The 21637-nt window shown below is 49.4% G+C and overlaps 1 protein-coding gene across 1 annotated transcript in view; it reads right to left on the bottom strand.

Moving 5' to 3' along the window:
• Positions 1-7262: 7262 nt before the first annotated feature.
• The window catches only part of TNFRSF21 (TNF receptor superfamily member 21), a gene marked incomplete at its 5' end in the record, with an annotated part of 35947 nt that continues 21572 nt past the window's right edge, over positions 7263-21637 (bottom strand). The window contains 4 exons of the mRNA XM_084261540.1: positions 7263-8511; positions 9421-9640; positions 11892-11945; positions 18256-18521. Of these exons, the coding sequence (XP_084117666.1) occupies positions 8282-8511; positions 9421-9640; positions 11892-11945; positions 18256-18521 (770 nt within the window). The 3' untranslated portion in view covers positions 7263-8281. The remainder of the gene's footprint in view (positions 8512-9420; positions 9641-11891; positions 11946-18255; positions 18522-21637) is intronic.

Raw genomic sequence — 21637 nt, 5'->3', positions numbered from 1 at the left:
TTAATCTCAGCCACGGTGGGACAGGGGCAGGCAGGTGAGGCTGGTTGCTGTGGGGCTTGGAGCAGAAATGGGGTAGCAGGAACAAAGAGGTATTGAGGGGGTGCTGGCCTGGCTCCACTGAGCCCTGTAGAGCTTAAGGTCTTGGGGCACAGTGAGACAGTGCTGAACTGTCAGAAACACCCATGGCTGCCAAAACTGCCAAATACATGGCTTGCATAGGGCAGGGTGAGGGAGCATCCCCACTCCAAGGAGATGGGCCAGGCAAGGACAAAAGGCAGGAACAAGTGGTTTTCTCTGGGGAGAAAAACGATACTCCCAACAATAAAAGGGTTCCCCCATCCACCCCCTCAGGCACTCTGCTCCCAACAGCCCCAGCACAGAAGCAGAGCAGTGACCTGCAGTTTTAGTGAGCTAAACTTGCTCAGCTGGAGGTGTGATGGGAATGAGAACTGGTGTGAGAGGAGCCTCCAGCTGGGAGAGGGAGGTAGGGCAAACCTTCAGCATACCCATACAGAACATCTTCACAGCTCTGCAGTTAGCAGCCTATGTGAGGTGGCAGAAAAGTACTCCACAGGGTCCAAATGAGGCCAGCTGGCATGGTTGGGCCATGTCCACACCATTTGACCCTCCTTGTCATCCTAGATGGCATGGCCACATCCAGGCTGCTGTTGGAAGCAGTCTGTAGCCAGAGAGAGCTCCAGCACTGTGCTTGGGAACTTAGAGCCTCCAATCAGCTAAATGAAGCCCCCAAATTCCTGATGGACAGCCTTAACCCCCTCCAAACCTGCTACTGCAGAGGAAGGGAAAAAAACGAGACAACATGATGGATTTTTACAGGGAAACAGAAGCCTTTCAGCTTGCACACAAGGTGTCTTGGGGTTTGGCATGAGGCGAGCTGAGGAATGATAATGATTCCAACAATAAAAGGGTCATTTTCCCCTCTTGGTGCTGAAGCTGGATCCACGGACCTGCAAGGATGGAAGATTTCCAGAGGGGAAAAAAGAGGACGCCTGGCCTGGATGTTATTGAATCTTAGGAGTTACTTGGTTTAGGAGGACCTAAATATACATCTCCCCCACCCTTCCCTGTGGTCTAGCCACTCACTTTTACACAAAAATTTAGGCAGGAGCCCTGCCTGTCTCAGCGCCCCACCAAGACCTGCTGCCTCTGACCAAGGACCCCCTTCCTAGGGCTCTTCACCACCTCCCCACCTTTCCCAGCCATTCCCAGGGTGAGGTCCCCAGGGTAGGGACCACACACATCTGGGGAAGAAAAACCCAAAGGGAAAGCACTGCAATTTGTGCATTGGAGCCTGTAAATCACCCACTGTGAGATTACATGGGAGTTAACAAGGCTTCAGTCATGCCCTAAACATGTCTTTCTTTTTACTTTCCTTTATTTATTTTCTTATTTTCCCCTTCTTTAGCACTAGGAATATATTTTTTAAAAAATTAAGAACAGTTAAGAATTAAAAAAATGAAATATTTTGAATTAGAGGCCTATTATGGGCTGATCAAGCAGCCAAAGCAAGTCTGAGAAGGAGACATGTCTCTAACATCGCTTAAGTGGCTTCAGAGTCAGATACTCAAGCGCATTTTAGGCACCTGAAGAACAGAGACAAGAACCTTGCCCAGGTGCAATGGCACATAAATTTGCATCAACTTGTGAGTTTAGGAAACCCCACAAAGACCCTTCTGGAGCTGCTGGCCAGCGTCTTCACTGAGAGCTGATCCAGCATTATTCTTGCATATTATAGTTAAATTGGGGGGGGGGGGGCAAGTCCCTTTTTCTGGATTATATTGGTTCACAGAATCACAAGGTTGGAAAAGACATTTAAGATCACTGCGTCCCATCGTTCCTGTCCTATGCTAAACCAGATCTCTAAGTACCTCATCTACCCTTTTTTTAAACACATCCAGGGATGGTGACTCAACGCCCTCCCTGGGCAGCCTGGGCAACCAGTTAAGAAAATGCTCAAGAAAGGGAGGACAACTGGAAGGGAAAATTAAATTACAGCAGTAGGAAGGAAACTGTAAACCTCATAAATGCTTGCACGGGGTCCTAAAGGAGCCCTGTCCTAAAGGCTGGTTTGATCAACACATCAGGGGGTGCCACCACCAGGCATGTCCTCCACATGTATATCAATGCATCTCTTCCAGCTTCCCCTTTCCTACCCGTTGCCCAGGAAACCTCCCTGTTGCAAAAAGAGCAAAGTCCAAGAGAAGAGAACTCAGCAGCAAAGCCTTCATGACTTCAAACTCACAGCCAAGTGATGCCAGAGGAGGATTTCTGTGGAAGCCATCCCTGTGATGATGAGCACACCACACACCCCTCCACTGCAGAGCTCAACCCCACGGGCACAGGCACACAGCACACCACACCCCCCTCAATAACCCTGCATCCCACACCAAGCCCGTAGGGTATCCTGGTGCAGCATCACCACAGACCTCCCCGTAGGCTATTCACACAAAGGCTGCACAGATGTTTCCTCCTACACGGAGGCCGTGCTGCAATTCACCACCGGCAATTAGCTGACGTAACGCAAGCAGCCAGGCCGGAGGGTTACAATTAATTCCCCATTAGGATAAATTCCAACTGGGCTGCGGTAGGAGGAAAGCACACCAGATACCTTGTTCTTCTGCATGGAGCACCCACAGTTCATGAGGAAAAACGGAGAGAGAAGTAAAAAAAAAAAAAACCCTGAACAAATAAATCACCAACCTCGTTTGCACTGGAGGTGTTAAAAGACCCTGTCACAGCAGAGTCACGTAGTCCTGAGGATGCCAGACCATCCTAGAGGGATCTCCAGCAGGTTTTGACCCAGGAAACACTGACTATGGGGGAAGATGCAGTTTTCACACCTTGTGTCCAAGCTTGCAGCAAGCAGGGCAGCAGCAGCTGGGGGCTACATGAGAAATGTTGGTCTCTGTCTCAGTGCAAGGTGCCCACAGCAGGCAGGAGAGCACAGTTACACTCTCATCATGCTTTCCATCCCCTCGGGTTTAACAAGTTCCACCACCCAGGACTGCCACCCCAGCACTCCAATCCCCCTGCTCCAGGTTGTTCCTAGGCAAAAGACAGTGCACAAGGACCAAACATGACTGTGTGAGCAAAGCCAGCCAAGGGGCAAAGCCAAGCTGCACACTTCAAACCTGCACCTCTCACCTATGATGCAGACCTGACAGTACTTGTTAAAATGCCTATTTTGCATAATTTTTATTTTAAAAGTGGGTTTATGCATGCATTTCTGGAGGGCATTGATGGTAACTTCCTTTGCCAAGTGATAGAGGAGCCAAGGAGGAGAGGTGCCACGGTGGACCTTGTCCCCACCAACAAGGAGGGGCTGGTGGGGAACATGAAGCTCAGGGGCAGCCTTGGCTGCAGTGATCATGACATGGTGGAGCTCAAGATCTTCAGGGCAGTGAGCAGGGCACACAGCAAGCTCACTACCCTGGACCTCAAGAGAGCAGACTTTGGCCTCTGCAGGGACCTGCTTGATGCAGTATCAAGGGAGAAAGCCGTGGAGAGAAGAGGGGCAAAGACAGCTGGTTAGTATTCAAGCCCAGGAGTGATGTATCCCAACAAAGAGGAAGTCAGGCAAACTAATGCCAGTAGGCCTGTATAGATGTACAAGATGCTCCTGGACAAACTCAAACATAAAGTCAACAGAAGGTGGAAGCAAGGACAGGCAGCCAGGGAGGAATACAGAGAAACTGTCCAACTAAGCAACCGGGAATCAGGGTAGAAAAGCTAAAGCCCTGCTAGAATTAACTCTGGCCCAAGGACATTAAGGGAAACCAGAAAAGTTTCTGTAGGTATGTCAGTGATAAAATGAAGATGAGGGAAAATGTGGGCCCTGTCCAGGAGGAAACAGACCTGGTTATCCAGGATACGGAGAAGGCTGAGGTGCTCAATGAATCTTTTGCCTCATTCCCCACCAGCAAGGGCCCTAGAGCCACACTGCCCAATTCACAGAAGGCAAAGGCAGGGACTGGGAGAATGAAGAACTGCCCACTGTAGGAGAAGGTCAAGTCTGAGACTAAGTGGCTAAGCCATTCTCTATCATATTTGAGACATCATGGTGGTTCCCACTAACTGGAGAAGGGGAAATGTCTAGGTGATCCTGCTCTGGCAGGGGGCTTGGACTAGATGATCTTTTGAGGTCCTTTCCAACTCCTAACATGACTCTGTGAAATGTAACCCCTGTTTTTTAAAGGGGAGAAAAGGAAGAACCATGCAACTACAGACCAGTCAGTCTCACCTCTGTGCCTGGCAAGATCATGGAGCAGATCCTCCTGGAAACTGTGCTCAGGCACGTGGAACATAGAGAGGTGATTGGTGACAGCCAACATGGCTTCACTAAGGGCAAATCCTGCCTGACAAATTTGGTGGCCTTCTGCAATGGGTTTATAGCACTGGTGGGTAAGGAAAGAGCAACCACAAATATGATGGATGGACCACTCAGTGGGTAAGGAACTGGTTGGATGGTCACATTCTCAGAGTTGAAGTTGACATCAGGGACAAGTGGTGTTCCTCGCCACAGTGGGATCGAGTGCACCCTCGGCGAGTTTGGCGAGGACACCAAGCTGCATGATGCAGCCGACACATGGGAGGGAAGGCATCCAGGAGGACCTGGACAGGCATGAGAACTGAGCCTGTGCAAACTGCATTAAGTTCAAGTTCAAGGTCCTACACACGGGTTGGGGCAATCCCAAGAACAATTACAGGCTGGGGAATGAAGGGATTGAAAAAAAGCCCTGAGGAGAAGGACTTGGGGGTGTTAGTGACTGAGCAGCTCAACGTTATGCAGCAATGTGTGCTTGCACATCAAAAAGCCAACCATGCCCTGGGCTGTATCAAAAGCAGCAAGAGCAGCAGGTTGAGGGAGGGGATTCTGCCCCTCTGCTCTGCTCACATGAGAATCCTCCCAAAGTACTGCATCCAGCTCTGGGGTCCCCAGTATAAGAACATGGAGCTGTTGGAGGGAGTCCAGAGGAGGCCACAAAGATGAGCAGAGTGCTGGAGCACCTCTGCTATGGAGACAGGCTGAGAGCTGGGCTTGTTCAGCTTGGAAAAGAGAAGGCTCTGGAGAGACCTTACAGCACCTTCCAGTACCTGAAGGGGCTACAGGAAAGCTGGAGAGGGACTTTTTACCAGGGTTTGTAGCCACAGGACAATGGACAACAGGTTGAAACTGAAAGAGGGCAGAACAAGCTGCCCAGAGAGGTTGTGGAGTCTCCTTCTCTGGAGACATTCAAACCCACCTGGATGTGTTCCTGCATGATTTAGTCTGGGTTCTCCTGCTCTGGCAGGGGGGTTGGAGTAGATGATCTCTCGAGGTCCCTTCCCACCCCTAGCATTCTGTGATAGATTCTACACATGTATGTACCAAGTAATTATAATATTACAAATATATACATATGATTACATATATCATAATAAATTGTGTTGTATCATTTAATATAAATTAACATATTTGCATCTATTAGAATATAAATCTAAATGTATTGCACACACATACATACACATTCACAGGGGGTTGCTTACAGGTCTCAGCTAAGGAACAGATGGAGTGGGACAGAAGACCAACATCCAGGTGCAGCAAAGCAGAGAGTGATGCTCAAAACAGACACAACACAGATGGAGCCAGCATTGCCCAAGTCTTGGTCTGTTCCACATCCTATCACCAACATGAGTTAAACGTGCCCAAACAGCTCAGGGACACACCTGCATGTGCTTTAACAGCTTCCTCATGTCTCATCAGCACCTCCTGGCCAAGGCATCTCCACCACATGCCTGCTTCATGGCACTTCACCTAGCTGCTAAATCCTCTTCCTAGAAGCTTATGGCCCCAGCATTTACAACCCCCCGATTTAGCAGGGAGTACCTGAACCTTAGGGAAAAGGCAAATTTCCCAATTTCCCAGGTGGACTCACTCCAAGAACCTACTAAGTATAATTTAAAGCAGCCTGTGCTTGCCTTCAGCTATTGATTGAGCCACAATCACACATCACCTCTCCTCCCCTTGCCAATTCTTGCCCAGGAGTACCAACAGCAACCACCACACAAGAGATAAAAATCCCCTCATGCCAACAGGGTGGCACTGGGCTCCACCTCAAAATACCACTTTTAGCATCCTGGTGTTGGGCTTTTTTTTCCCCTTGATGCTTTGAAGAGGTGTTGCAGCCACTCAATGCTTCATTGCCAGTGGGGGACAACCCCACCTCAGGATGCTTAAGAAGAGCACTTGCTGTTTTGTTCTGTATTCCATCTGCCCATGCGGTGAACAGTCTTAATCCTGCACCTAAGTATAGTCTGTAAGGGCAATTTTCAATGCCAGCCAGAACAAAAACACAGGACCTTAGTTAGCAGAGGATGCTCCAGAGCTAAGAATACAAAATGACAGTATTATAAACCAGAAGCAGCTCTCCCATTACAGCTTCCATTTGCAGGCAGAATAACAAGGGATGAGTTATTTGGGAGCGGAGATGTTTTTAAGGACATCAGTACTGTAGCAGGGCAGGAGAAACGCTGTGACTGCAAGACCATGGCACAGGAGTGACTCAGCACAGCAGCTGCATCCTGGAAAATTAATACTTCAGCTCCCCCCCCCCCCCCCCCAACCCAAAATGCCTGCAAAGCTTTTCAGAGCTCGCAAAACACAATCCTGGAGTTCCACCAGCGTTCTGATCTGCCCACCGCTACAGGGATTAGCACATCACCCACCCCAGCTCATTGCAGGGACCTGCCCTAAGGGAAGCATCCCACCCCACCCCCCAATTCCTGGCTGTAGATAGCTCCAGCAGCGACCCAGGGTAGTGGTAACAGAAAGCAATCACACATTAGCCTCCAAGCTAAAGGAGACAACCCCATGACCACCCCACAAAATCTCCCTGTTCACCTCCCCATGGGCACCCTGAGCAGCCCCCGCTCCACCCAGGTATCCCCAGGCAGGAGCAGGTGTTAAGGAGGTTAACACAGAACGGTGTCAAGTAACAAACACCTAGTATTTATTAATAAATTAGTACACTGGAAGGCAATTTTTCAATTCATTCCCCTCTTCCCTCACTCCCACCCCTTCCCAAGGGGGGCACACGCCGCCCTCATATGATGATTTCTTCAAATTGAGCATAGTACAGACTGTTTGTTACGGGAGCATAATAGTTGCAAATATAATCAGACAGACTTCTTATGATGCAGGGTTTTCCCACCCTCCCCACCCCACTTCCCCCCCCTCCCCATTCCCCCCCCCCTTTTTTTTTTTGTTTCCTTAATAAAAAGTGAAGTGTGATTTGAAGAGACTATTGAGACCTGGTAAGGTCTTTGGAGAACTTATCAGCCACGTCTGTATAAAAAAAACAAACAAGAGAGACACGAGTGTAAAAGCATAGCTTGGTTTAAGTCTTAACACCACGAGGAGAGCAGGACCACCGGCGGCCGCCTTCGCCTCCCCACATCCAGCACCGGCTCTCCCCTTCGGGGCCCGCGAGCGGCAAGGCAAGATAACTCCTTACATTCAACTGAAGGCAAAAGGGACCTTTTTCTTTTTCATCATCGCCTCAAGAAGGTTTGGTGGGACTGACCCTTGTGTTTCTTTTCCTTTAGCTGTTAAAGCTCTTCTGCTTTAGCTTATAAAGGAGGGCGATGCATTGTCCAGGTGAAAACCATACAATAAATAACCGTGCTAGTAAAATCTCAGCAATGGATAGGAGCTATACAATAGTACAGTTAAAATAAAAAAAGAAGAGAGTCAGCTCGGGTGGGAAGCTTAGCTGCGTTGAGACGGTAACCAGCAACGATCAGGGTGTTTGTTGGGGGTTGTTTTGGGGCTTTTTTGCGTGTTTTTTGCCACTTACCGCTCCAAAGCGAAAGGAGGTGGTGGGAGACGGTCACTCCGAGCGACAACTTTGACAGAAGATGTGGGTTACAGAACAATCCCCGGTTTGATGTGTTAAATTACACCAGATTTATGGTCTTTTAGTTCGTTAACTGCATTGTTTTTCTTTTTAAAGTGCATCGACTGATCTGACTGGAATGAGAACAAGGAGAAGAGATGCTGGGGAAAGGGGCAGAGGGTGCAAAGACTTGGACTGAGCGATAAAGAGTTAAGGTGGAGGGGTGCAATGCTGGCAAACTGCCCCCCCTCCAGAAACCAAGGACACCTCAACAAAAATACTGGCCATATATTCTACAACAAAACCTGCCTGCATATTGTCGGTCGTCTTAACAAGTGCCAAGCTAGCTCTAGCAGATATTCAGAGAGTGTGTGGTGACCCAGTGCCTACAGTAAGTCGGGGAGGTGGCTATAGACAGAGTCCAGGAGGGTCTGGCTGGCTTCCTGGCTCTTGACTCCAGCGATCTCAAATAGCCTGTCCAGCTTGTCTTCAGCCTGCGGGATCTCCTCTATCACATGGAGCTCCTCGGGGTTGAGGATGTGCAGCATGTCATCGAAGATGGGCTGCAGGTCGCAAGGGTCCAAGCGCACCTGGCGCAGGACGGTGTCCTTCTTTTCTGTAGGAAGAAAAGAGAGGGTGGTCAAGAAACCCCTCAAGAAACCTCCATCAACAAGGTCTTGTCCTCCTTGAGAGACCTCAGTCCATCCCCTGGTACCACCTCTGGAGAGGGACATGTCACAAGGAGAATGAAGGGAAAAGGCAGAGGGGGAAGAACGATGGGGAGGAGAGAAGACAGAGGAGTCAGCGCTGCTAAGCGCCTAATCCAGGATCCTGTGAGAGCAAATACAGCATTTATAAATGCTGAATGACCAGTGAGGAAGAGTGAAGAGGAAGGGGAGCCAAAAAAGGAAAGCTAAATTCTGGTCATCTGAATTTTTGTTGGGTGGTCAGCTTCATTTCCCCACCCAAGTATAAATTCAGCAGATTGACTGAGCTCAGGGTTTCATCTTCATCAGAAGTTATAGATGATTAAACACAGTGAGTTAAATGCAGTAAATTAAACCCCCTCAAAGGGTGTGTGGTGGTGGTGTATGGCTACTGGTGATTTACACCTCAAGTTGCAGCAAGCAGGACCAAGGGGGTGTAATAATTAAAAAAATTATAATTAATCTTGACCCAACTTTTGTCTGGTTTCATCTCATACAATAACTCATGGGCCAATGCAACCGCCAAAAGTCAGGAGAAAAGCCCCCCTCAAACATCCAGGGATGCTACAATTCCTCCAGCAGTGCTTCAAAGAGTTACAAGCCTCTAAAGGTGTTTTCCTCTCTCATATCTGCATTGACTCTGCAAACAGGATGTTCTGGTATGGAATGAGGATGTGATAGGCGTACACTGGAGAGCCAGTTTACCCAGTTATTTACTTTAATCTCATCACATCAGGCAGCTCTGCCACGTGTGCTGACCGCAGGCTGTGGCATCCATCAAGTCCTCCCGCTTCCCTTCCCCAGGCTGGTTTTGGTACCTTTGGTAATAAAAGAGCCTGTCCGGCTGAGCGCGGAGGAGCCGCTGGAGGCCGAGTCGCACCGCAGGAGGGGCTCCGCTTCATCCACGAAGAAGCATTTCTTCTCTGAAGGAGAGGGCTCCACGGTGAGGACGGCCGCCTCAGGGGGTTTGGGGCTGGGGGTGGGCACAGGGCTGAGAGGGCTGGGGCTCACCGGCAGCGCAAGTCTGTCAACTTCCAGCTTCGGATGGGGAAAGAGAGAAAAGTTAATCCTGGCAGGGATTCACGGTGGCTTTCAGCACACCCCAGCCCAACCTTGGTGAGCAGTCTACGTGTTTGGGTGGCCTCCCTCTCCCAGGGGACCCACTGACCCAGAGCACCCCTTTAATGCATGATGGAGAAATCCATCCCACCTGACTCCAGGGCCAGGAAGGACAAGCAGGGGCTGGCATCAACCTCCACATCACCCCAGTGCTCCAGCTTTTTGCTACCTTGCTGTGAGCCAAGGGCACGTGTTTGGATCATTGGTCCCAAAGACCCCAGGAGCAGCAAGCACTGCTGGGACACACCATGCTGGCAAGTGGCACCATTTGGTTGCTGGTGCGAACCCACTTCATAACCTGACCATGCTCTGCATCTTCCTTTGTGCATCTCCTTCCTACCTGCATGGCACCAGCCAACACTACCCCACTCTGTGTCTCTCACAAACCTCAAGCGAAGCTTTTCATAGAATGTGTAAGGTTGGAAGGGACCTTTAGAGGTCATCTAAGTCCAATCCCCCTGCAGTAAGCAGGGACATCTTCACTAGATCGGGTTGCCCAGAGACCCATCAAGCCTGACCTTGAATCTCTCCAGGGATGGGACCTCCACCACCCCTCTGGGCAACCTGTGCCACTGATCTACCACCCTCATATTGAAGAATTTTTTCCTAATATCCAACCTAAATCTCCCCTTTTTGAGTTTAAAACTGCTACCCCTACTGCTCCATGTCCTCACGAACAGTTCTTCCCCAGCTTTCTTACAGGCACCTTTCAGGTATTTTCTGGTTTCCATTCCTCACAGGAACAAGAAGCTGGGGTCAGCAACCCAACATTGCTGGGCAGCAGCTTGGGCACCTCTGTGGTTCACCAAGTGCATTATGTGTCCTTCCCTGCCCCCCCCAGCAGGTTGCTTTAAGGACCATCTAATACCCAGCTTCTTCCCAAACCCTGCCTCCCCACTTGACCTGCTGAAGAGCAGAACTGCACACCCCTGTACACACTGACCAACCCTCCCCACAGCATTTCACAACCCTGTTTTCTCCTCCTGCAGAGGGAACGACCAGGCTGTTCTGCTAACGTGCTTTTGCCTACTAACCTGGGGATTAAACAAATGCAAAATTTGGATTAAAGGCTGTGGGAAAGGGAGCTACTGAGCCACTACCACACTGGCGTGGATGTGCCTGCACATTCCTCATCCATGTCGAGGAATTCGCCACCCACAAGTCACATGTCTGCTGAGAAGCCCATTAGTTCACATTAAATTAACATTGAAGCCTGTTCCTGGTAGAATAAAAGTGGGTTTTGTTTTGGCTTTTTGGTAGGTTGTTGGGGTTTTTTTTCTCCCCCATTGAAAAATATAACAGGGGAGGAGTTGTTCTAGCCCAGCACATTACGCAATGGGCATGTTAGAAATAAGTCAGCTTTAATTTTTAATTAAAAGAATCTGCCTTCTCTTCTGAAACTCCCTTTCCAATACAACTCATCGACAAGAATCAGCTGATTGCCTACTGGGGAGCAGCAAGGGAAGGACCAGAACAGCAGCTGGCTGCTTTCCAAATCCAACACGCTCCCATTTCCCCTTCAAAAAAAAAGCCCAAAACCAACATAAACGGGCTTGTGGGGTTAGTTTATCCCCATGCAGCTCATCTATTTAATAGCCAGCCACAAACCCACCTCCTGATTTCCAAAAAGGGGCCTCGACAGCCAAGAAGCAATTACAAGGAGGGCAAGGAGCAGCCGGCTGCCCTGGCTCTGCCTTCCCAGCAGAGAGGAAAAACCCTTCCCAGAAGCGTGCAAGTCATTTGGAGTTTAATTAAACAGCTGCTAAAGCATGCTAGGAAAGAGGAGGGGGGGGGAAAAATCACCCGAGGTTATTTGACTGTAGGCATCCCAGGAGCCCAAAGCTTTCCAAACAGCCGAATGGCTGCGAGCTTATGAGGCAAAGCAAACAGGATGCTCAGATGCCTGTTAATATTTAAACCACAGGAGGAAAGCGAGTGGGAAGGAGGGCTTTGAAAGGCTGGGGAAAGCTAAAGGTTGCCATGAGGTGAAGCCTGTGGAATAGGTGTAAAAAACAACACTATTCATAGCCCGTGACTCATTTGCTTGAAACCACCTTGGCCATTCCTGTTTTAACAAACCGCAGCGCTGGGGTGAAACCCAGCTCTGCCTGGAAAACCCTCACAACTCTGCGAAGCTCTTCTGCCTTTCCAGAGCCACCACGTTTCTCACCTTTCCATCATCGTTGCTGGGGTCCTGCGCTTGCCACTGAGGCTGCATTTGCACCTGCAGAGACAGACACATGGGAGAAGGTCAGATGCATGGTCCAGCGTGGAAAACCAAAGGCACTGCAGCATCGTCCCACGACCGAGTGTGGGTCACTCATACTGGGGCACCCTGCCAATTTATTCTTTTATTGAGGTTTTTTTTAGCACTGCAGCAAGAGGTTTGCAATGCAAAAAGAGAAAAAAAACCCTAAAAATCCTAAAAGCTCCTGTGGAGCTGCTTCCCAAAGAGCTGCGAGTAAAGCACCGACATCTTTCTGGATGTGGGAGGATGCTCTAAGGGAGCTCAGAGTGCCTGAAGGTCATTCCTGGAAGGGATAAACGGGTACAGAAAGGGGATGGGTGCAGAAGACAACACAGGCTTGGCTTTATGTTCTTCTCACAGCCGCTCTCAACAGCTCTCTTTGAGCTGGCTGGTCCCGTTCTCTGCCTTCATTTTACTGTACCGCAATAAAAAGCTCAGCTTGGACAAACAGAACCTGCAGCTGCTGTGCTAATGTTAGGAGGGAGCAGCCGTGGGCGTTAAAAAAGCCAACCAAAAAAAACAACCCAACCTTCCCTCAGGCAGTGCTTCCCTGAAATTCCTGCTGCAGCAACCAGACAGTAAGACAAGCTTGCAGGTTTGCTGCTGCATCAGCCCGGTGTTGTGGTGCCGTGCTCCAGTCACACTTTCTTGCCCCAACACAAATTTAGGAGGGAGCTGGAATAGCAGAAGCAACCTCTGCAGAGGGTGGCTGCATGCCATCCTGGGATGCAGGGTAGGGGGGGATAAATTTAGCACTGAGGTGGCCGCTTCCTGGATTCCCTGCCAAAAGATGACACGCGGCTGACACCAGCCCTATTCCCAGGTCTGTTATGCCTCTCTGTAGGGTATGTAGGAGGAGAAGCCCCAGGAGAGGAAGTGGGGTGGGCTGGGTGGCAGTCCTGCACAGGTGATGCTGCAAACAGAGGGTGATGGTAGCAGGTCCACACAGACATAGGGAGGATTTGCCTGGGTGAGCAGCTTTGATGCTCACAGGGTGTTTGGGGGTCCATCTTCAGGATAGACCAGACCTTGGAAGGCACACCACCACTGGCTGGGCCATGAGGTCTCACTGAGGAGGCAGAGATATAGCAGGTGCTGCAGAGCAGGAGGCAACCCCTTTGCTAGGATGGCAAAGGCACGAAGGTGCTCAATGGCCTGTGGTGGAAAAACCCAAACGTCCTCTCCATGTCCTTCACCTCACCAGACAGGTTTCAACAAAGTTCTCAATGCCACCTCTGAGGTGGAAGTGGAGTCCCTCTAGACACAGCAGACCGGGAGAAGAGCTACTCAAGCCTCACCATAACTCAGGATGGGCAACACCAGGTCTGAAGAGGGTTTAGACTCAGACCAAAACACAACCATCCATGGGGGAAGCAGCTTTTCCCACCAGCACCATCCCTTTGTGGGCCAAGCAGGAGATAGTGTCTCCGAGAGCTCCCAATGACTTATTTCTATAGATATGTCCAACCACTTTTCCAACTCAAACCACAATGAAAGTCTGATGAAGCCATGATAAAGAGCTTCCAAACCCAACTACCGCTACAAGCCAGGACCAAGTTCAGCTTGCCCCACAACCTTCTGGCTTCACCTCACTCTCCTGAGGCCAATATACTGCAAATACAGACCCAAGGAGATGTGGCTGCCACAGGAGGAAAACCTAAATTACAACCACATCTAATAAAGAGTTTGTATTTTTAAGTTTATATTACTGTAGTAGTTACCAAGTTTTTGTTTAATGCACCTTCTCCAACCTGTTTCATACCCAACCCTGGTCCACAGAAAACTGGCTCATGGTTTAGAGCAAACCTGCAATGCTCACCCCAGCAAACCCCAACTGGCCTTGCCCCTTCCTCAGGGCTCTGGCCACCTCACCCTACAGCTTTACACCTCAAACAAAGCCTCACACAAGCCCAAAAGGCACAGTTACATGCAGTTTTGGGTTTTCCTGCCTAGCCCTCACATGGCACACCCCCCCACCCCGGGTAGGAAATCCATCCAACAGCTTCACTCCCGCTCTGCTGCGGATGGAGCACAACGTTAATTACTAATTAGTGGGTCCAGCCCAGTTCTGCTTTGCCAAAAGAGGAAATTAAGAGGATGGGCAGGAGCAGTCAGGGCTGGAATTCAGGAACACTGCTCCCTGCCTCCCCCAGGGTTTTGACCTGAAAAAAAGAGGAAGAAAAGGAGCCAAGGGCTCTGCCACAGCCATGTGCCTGGTCAGTGCGCCGCTTTCACATCCTCTTCTCTTCCAACAGCCCCCCTAAAACCCCCACAGCTTAACCTCACACCAGACCCAGCCCTGATGAATCTGCTGATTCACTGGATTATCCCCCAGCACACAATTAGCCATGGATCAAAATCTCGCTGGGCCCAGGGCTGCAGCCTCTCCACCTTCAGCATCTCCTTTACTCATTTCTTATTTTCCCAAGCTTTGCTGAGGCCATGCTGCCGAGCGCCCTGAGCAAGGCTGTTTGTTTCCCCTCCATCTATTCCCTGAGGCCATAAATAAAGAGATAAGAGCTTAAAGATAGGACACATCTGGTAGAAAACATGGCCAGCCACACCAGGAACACCCCAGGCCAGCCTGGGCAAGCACAGACACCCCTCGCTATCTGCAAAATGCTGCACTGAATTTTTTGGATTTTAACCCCAAAACAGAGAACTGAGGCTGTTGGGATAGCAGTGAAAACCCTCTCTCCCTCACCCCCTGGCCCCTGACCTCTATCCTTGATTTTTATTGTTGTCAGCACCCCAGATTTGGGGTGTGCCTGTGCTCACTAAACAGTGCCTGGGCTCGCATGCCACTGCCCAGCAAGCCCGCCTGTTTTGCAAACCTCCACCTGGAGAAGCATTTGTGGCCAGGGCCAGATTTAACGGAGCCTCATGAGTTAAAATGCACCCCAAAAAAAAACCCTTCCCACAGCCACCATGCTCATTATATTTTCTGGATCAGCTGGAAACATCCCCCCCCCAAAAACAACCCCAACCTAGCAAAGCGATTCAGCGGGCTAATCGCGTTTTAACCTAAATTCATTCAGCGTGACACAAGAGCAGCATAATCTCCCTAAAACAGCCACGAGCCCTCAGCAGAGCCCTTTCCTACCCGAAGGAAAACGTTCCTGCTGTGTACCATAACCCACCAGAGACTCCCATTAATTTTCCCTATTCCTATGGAGGGTTGTAAATATTTGGATTTCAACACCCGGGAGGCTGCTGCGGCGGGGGGGGATGGAGCATGGGGAGAGAGCAGCTTTGCCTCTGCAGGTTTCACAGGCTGAAGCTGGATAAAGGATTTGAGACAAGGATTCAAACAAGGATTCGATAGCTGGTGGGATGGCAAAGGGAGGCTGGCTGGGTTCAGGATACCAATTTACTGGCTCTGAGAGCTGTGTCACCCAAAAACACAAATTTGGGGTGTCAGCACTTTCTTAGGATACAGGGGAGAGAGATGGGCAAACCCCCTTTTGCACCCAGGGATGCCAAGCAAGGGCTGAAGGCATCACATGGTCAGTGCAGCCAGCCGTGCATCCCTCCTGGGCTCATCGAGGACACATCAGCACCCATTGGATGCTCACCACTGGCTTGGGTTGGCCTGAGGGCATCATGCCATTAGTCACATTAGCTGTAGGGAGGACACAGACTTTGGCATTGCTTCCGAGTCATCCTCACTCCCTCCCCAGCGCAAAAAAGCTCTTTTTATTAATTGTTTGGGGGGGGGGATGGGATTTTTAATTGTTGTTAGATTTTTGGTTTGTTGGGGGGCCTTTTTGGGAAGACCACTTCTTTAGGGACAGTTGCTGGAGCAGTGCAATGAAGCACCCACACCTGCCATCAACAGGGCAACCCGCTCCTTTGGGTCAAACCAGTCCAGTATGGAGAAACCACCTCAATTTGTCTGTGTTTGGACGGATAAATCACCGCAAGCCAAATTTGGATTAGCTGTAATTAAAGGCTTTCCAACCAAAGGATTAGAAAACCAACCCAAATTAAATGACCTGAATGCTTGCTCCTGGCCCTGAGCAGTCAGCTCCCCTGGTTACTTGTGGTCCGGACCACAGGAGATGCAGCTCAGCCACCAACACAAGGTCCCAGGGCTCTGGGTCTCCCTTGCAGAAGCTGCTTCCCCCAGCTTTCTGCATCCCTCCCAGGGTTACTCCATCACCGCCCACATCCACAGCACGGGAGCTGATTCAGGGAGAGGAGGCAGACAGGTTATGGCAGGTAATGCTCTGCAGAAACACAATGTGCTGAATCTGCACCCTGGGGTGTTTCTGAGGTTCAACGTCCCACACGCTGCTTCAGCACAACAACCAGTCCAGGACTTTCAGGGCAGAAGAATGGCCAACACCTCAGGTTGACTGTGAGGGATACTCATCCAAAAAAGCCCATTAGATGCATGGGGGAGGAAGATGTGCCAGCTCAGGTGAACTTCTTAAAAAATAAAATACCTCCTCTGCTGAAGTGAGCCCTATTTCTCATGTAGACCCAACCTGAGTGAGCTGCCTGAAAAATCAGCAACCTGATTTTACCTATTTCTCAAAAAACAAGTGAAAGGTGTGGGGGACCACCAGGCTCCAGGTGCTGCTGGATGCTGGGGAACACAGCACACTGTTTTAAACAGCAAATATAAACATCCTCCAGGAGAGCTGGTCAGGAAGTCCAGAAGACGACCTGCTTACAAGTATCCACAAGATTTGGGTTTGCTCTCTGGAGCACCCATTTGCTATATTTCAGAGTCACAGGCATGAACCTATGGTGAGCAGCTGGCTCATGGTTACTCCATCATCAGGAGACCACCATCCCAAAAGTTCACCCAATAAATTCCATTCCTAGAGCTACCACACCTATTTTTTGCTGTTTGAGAAGAACCACCTGATAAGGCTTGGCCAAAACAGCCTTCGGAAGTGCAGAGCACTGCACAACCCAAGTCAGTTAATAATTAGGCATTGTGCTGACAAACAAGCCCCATGTTTTATGAGACGTTCTAGCCCAGCACTTCATTGGAGCACTTGAAGTCACAGCAGAAACTACAAAAACCAAGGTTACTGCCCTTTAATCCACATGGGAAAATTATTTTCTCCACCTCTCCTTTTTCCAAACGTAATTTCATCCCAGACTTTTCACTTTGTTTTTACAATCTTTGATCTAAAACAACCCTGAAACATCTTGGAAAATGGTAGGAAAACACAAAGGTTATGTGCTGATTAATTACCAAGAGCTGGAAGGGAGAAGCCAAACCTGGATGCTCACAGTGATAGCACAGAAGGAGGAGAGAGCGCGCAGCTGGCACTGTGAACCTACCCAAAATTTGGGCAGGATGCATAGGGTGATACTTGGCATGCATCTAACTTGGGGTCTCAGAAATGAAGCCCAGGTCTCCTGCTATATAACAAGGGGTTTCACACCCTGTCTACAAGAGACCAAGATGTTTGGTATGCTAAATGAAGTCACACGGGATGCTTGACACAGTGAGGGGACCACAGTCCCCCTTACAGGGAAGTTTGGGATGGTCAACATGGGATTTAGGAACCCCATGCCCTGACACACACACTAACCCATAGTCTTTGTTATACACAAAGCTCCACCTTGCCAGCCCCACCCTACCTACAGAGGTTTGCAGGTACTCATCCATTCCTAGCTGGGTCACTGCTAAGGCCAAAGATACTTCACCACCTGGTTTAGGAAGAACCCTCCCTCAACCACCCCCCACCTCCACCCACATGTTGTCCCACTGACTTCCAAGTTCAGAAGAAGCCCCATCCACCACCTTTAAAAATATTTCCAGAAGACCACCGAGATATCAGAGCCAAAATCACACTGACAACAGGTAAGGCAGAGGTGGCCAAAACCCGACCAACTAAGGCCACCAAGGCAGCTCCCAATAACTTACACCCAGCTGAGACCCAGCTGCAAGATATCCTGCAGTAACTTATTTATTCCCCCAAAACATGGGACAGCTTGTTTTAAACCCAGAGCTGCCACAGAAAGGCAACAGCTCTGGAGGACAGTACACGTGGAGCCACCATCCACCACCCTGGAGGGAGTGTCTTGCTGCTTCACAACAGCAATTCTTAGCACTCCCAGATCCTTGGCCCTTCTCACAAAATCCTGGGTCTTTAGTTACAGCATGTAAGAGCAAGTTTAAAGGGGGATGCTGTTTCCTCCACCTCCCCATTCACAAAGGCGCAGGTCCTGCTGGTGGCATTCAGAGATACATGCAAACTGCAACAGGCAGGACTTAAGAGCCTGTCAAAGAGAGGAGATTGTGAGCAAAGCCCATCATTACCGGTGTGGTGTCCTCCATCAGGCCTCGGATCTTCTCCACCACGTCATTACGGCGGTGCTGGCGGAGGGCGCTGATGAGCTGGGCCAGGCTGGCCTCGGGCCCACGGATGGTCCAGTGCTGCAAGGCGGCGTAGGCCCGCTCGTGGTCGGCGGCGTAGCCATTGGAGAAAGCTGCCACCTCGCGCTCACTGGCGTTGCACAGGAACTGGTAGATGTCCTTCCACTGGCTTCCCACCTGGGCTGCCACCAGCTTCAGGATGTCAATGCCTGTGGGATACAAGTGCTACAGGTGAGGCACGGGGGTCTGCAGCCTCCCAGCTGTTGCAGATCTAAGCTTCAGCAAACCTTTTCCCATCACCAACAGCCACGCTTTGTTTTTCTTTGGCTGGTCTTTGTTTGGAGATTTTATTGTTGTTATTATTATTATTAAAGTCTGTCCATGAGTCCAGGCTGCTAGGAGCTCTGCAGACAAGCAACAGCCATAACATGCTCAACACCAGCTACATAAGGAAGGAGTGCCAGACCCACATCTCGCTCCAAGTAAGGCACATGCACTCTAAAACGAGCCATGTTAATTTAACTGTAAGATTTCCTGTGCTGTTCAGCACAGGCAAAACCCTGGTACTCAGCCACCGCCCGGCTGCAGGAGCAGGGGGGATGGCAACACGCTCGCCTGCGTTGCAGCCACAACTTCGAACAGGCGCTGGATTAAGAGATGAGTCATCAAAGCGTCGCTATGAAGATGAATATTTCCCTAACAGAGCACCTAGAGCAGCTACAATCACGCATAGAGCCATTTCCAGTTCAGGTTGATGGGGAGACTCGGTTACAGGATGGGAGACCCTGCATTAGGTGATGTAAGAATACACGACCTACTGTGGGATCTGTGAGGCCCTGGCACAGGGTGCCCAGAGAAGCTGTGGCTGTTCCTGGATCCCTGGCAGGGTTCAGGGCCACGTTGGATGGGGTATTAGGCACCCTGGGCTAGTGGAAGGTGTACCTGCCCATAGCAAGGATTTGGAACTAGATGAGCTTTGAGGTCCCTTCCCACCCAAACCAGTCTATGGTTCTATGATCTGAAGAAAAATAAGTCAGAGCGTCCCCCAGCCCTTGAGACACGTTGGCTCAAGCAGCAAGGGTTTCCTTCCTTTAGCTTTGGCAGCAACACAAACACCACACTCATCCCTGCATCTGCTCAGAGGTCATGAACCTTCAAATAAAGCCATAATAGCTAATTAAACCTGTTTAATCAAGCTGAGCAACACCTTGTTTCAAAGTACCACATGAACAGTTGGTGTAGGTAACCTGCAAAGAGAAATTCACTTTGTCCAGGGAGGTAACCACACCTCAGGTGTCCCCTTGAGCCAGCACCTCTCCATCCCTCATCCATGCATCCACGGGCATGAACAGCTCTGTTGGCAATGCTAGCTGCTTATTGAGGGATACCAAAGCCAGGGTATTTCCTGATGGCCTAAAATTTAACAATTTCTAATGCAGTTTTGACCAAACCTCCCAACTGCACCTTCAGGTCAAAGCCCTGAGAGTAGCCAAATAGATATATGTATGTGTGTGTGTGTGTATATGTATACACCCATATGTGTGTATATATATATATACACACACACACACACACACACACTGCACTGCGTGATAAATATCATCTCCTTCAGACACAGACATATGAAATGTAAGCACACACATTTATCTATACAGCCTTTTATTTTTATAGGTGTATATACATTTATATCTCTATATATATTTTATATACTTCTGTATATACACACATGCATGAAAAGACTATGCAGCCTCCCGTAGGTATTGTCTACCCAAACTCTTCCCACTATTCAAGCAGGCTTATCAAGGCCTGCTACAAACAAGAGTTCAGTTTTCACTTCCGAGCTAGATAACACAGCCATGACCCCACAGCACCCACGGCCGGCGTTCCACCCGCTCCACAGCGGAAACACCAAAGTACAAGCCACCTTTTGTAGATCCTTACCTACCCTCCTCCCACTGTCATCACCCAATCTCCCTCCCCAGATGATTTAAGGTGACGTGGCTGTACTATTGCACAGAAGAGATTTGAGCATCGGGGTTTCTCCTACCCATAAAAGCTCAGCCCACCAGCCCTGTGCAGGGGATACAGCCACCCCCACCCCCACTTCCCCCAGTCAAATCAACCACATGGGGCTTGGTTTTAACTACAGAGGTTCATGAGGGATGGGGGGGGGGGGGAAAGGAGGGGAAGGGGGAAGCCCTTATTATTCAGAATAAGCCCAAGACAAAGGAAATGTTCCCCAGCATTAAACAGCTGCAAATATGGTACTGAGATTTATGAGGGGCTAATTATCTGAGGCACATAAATACATGTTATCGCCCATAGCATTTCAACAGGGTAGCAGGAATTAAGCCTGGCCTCATTAACTCCTCCCATTACTCAAAGACAAATTCCTCTCCCTCAACACCTTTAGATCCATCCCAGCTGTCCGTCAGTCCCGTGCAGGATGGACACACAGCCCAGATCAGTCCAGCAGCCAAGTCTCGTGCCTTCAGATATCACACCCCCATGTCAGTAAGGAGCCCAAAAATCCGACTCGGGTTTGGAGTCAGATCCTTTAAAGCAGTAAATTGAACTAGTTTTGCTGGTTTTATGCCAAAACCACCAGGCTTGTGCAGCCAACGCTCAATTTTTTCCCCTGACTTGAAGGGTAGGAAAAGCTCAGCAAGGCCTGTGCACCAAGGGAGCGGCAGCAACACAAAGAAGGATGAGCAGGCCCGGCACTGCCCATTATATACCCATATATCTCAGGGGGTAAGTCATTAGCACAGAGCTTTTTTTTACCCTCATATGCAGGGATTATTTTTCCCCCCCCTGGGTCAAGTGATATATAGATGATACTGCCCATTTATATCCATATATATCCATATGCATATATGGATATATGTGTATATATAATGTATGGATATAAATATATATTATATATTCTTATATACCGTATACATCTATGTTATATTTTATATAATTTTATAATATATACAGTAAAGATTAAATGCTGCTCATCTATTAAAATATTATCTTATTTATATAATGATATATAATGTAAGATATTATTTTTATATAAAGAAATACATATCTGTTAAAATGAGCAGAGTGAGGTGTGTGTCCCCCACCAGTGCTGTTCTCCAGTGAGACAAAGAGTTACAGCTGGGTGGGAGCTTTGCCCACTCCCACACACATCACAGAGAAGCATTAGAACACAATTTGCTGGTTTATGACCCCCTCCAACATTGCACATCTACTCCTCTGGGGGAAGGAAAAAGCCCAGGTACCACTACCTGCTTCCATCTACACATTTAGTGCTGGTAAATCCCAGTGTTTAGAG

This window comes from Gallinula chloropus (assembly GCF_964237585.1).
Source record: "Gallinula chloropus genome assembly, chromosome: 3".
Lineage (NCBI taxonomy): Eukaryota > Metazoa > Chordata > Aves > Gruiformes > Rallidae > Gallinula > Gallinula chloropus.
Note: the sequence above shows the minus strand (reverse complement) of the source record. Positions and strands in the feature narration are given on the sequence as shown.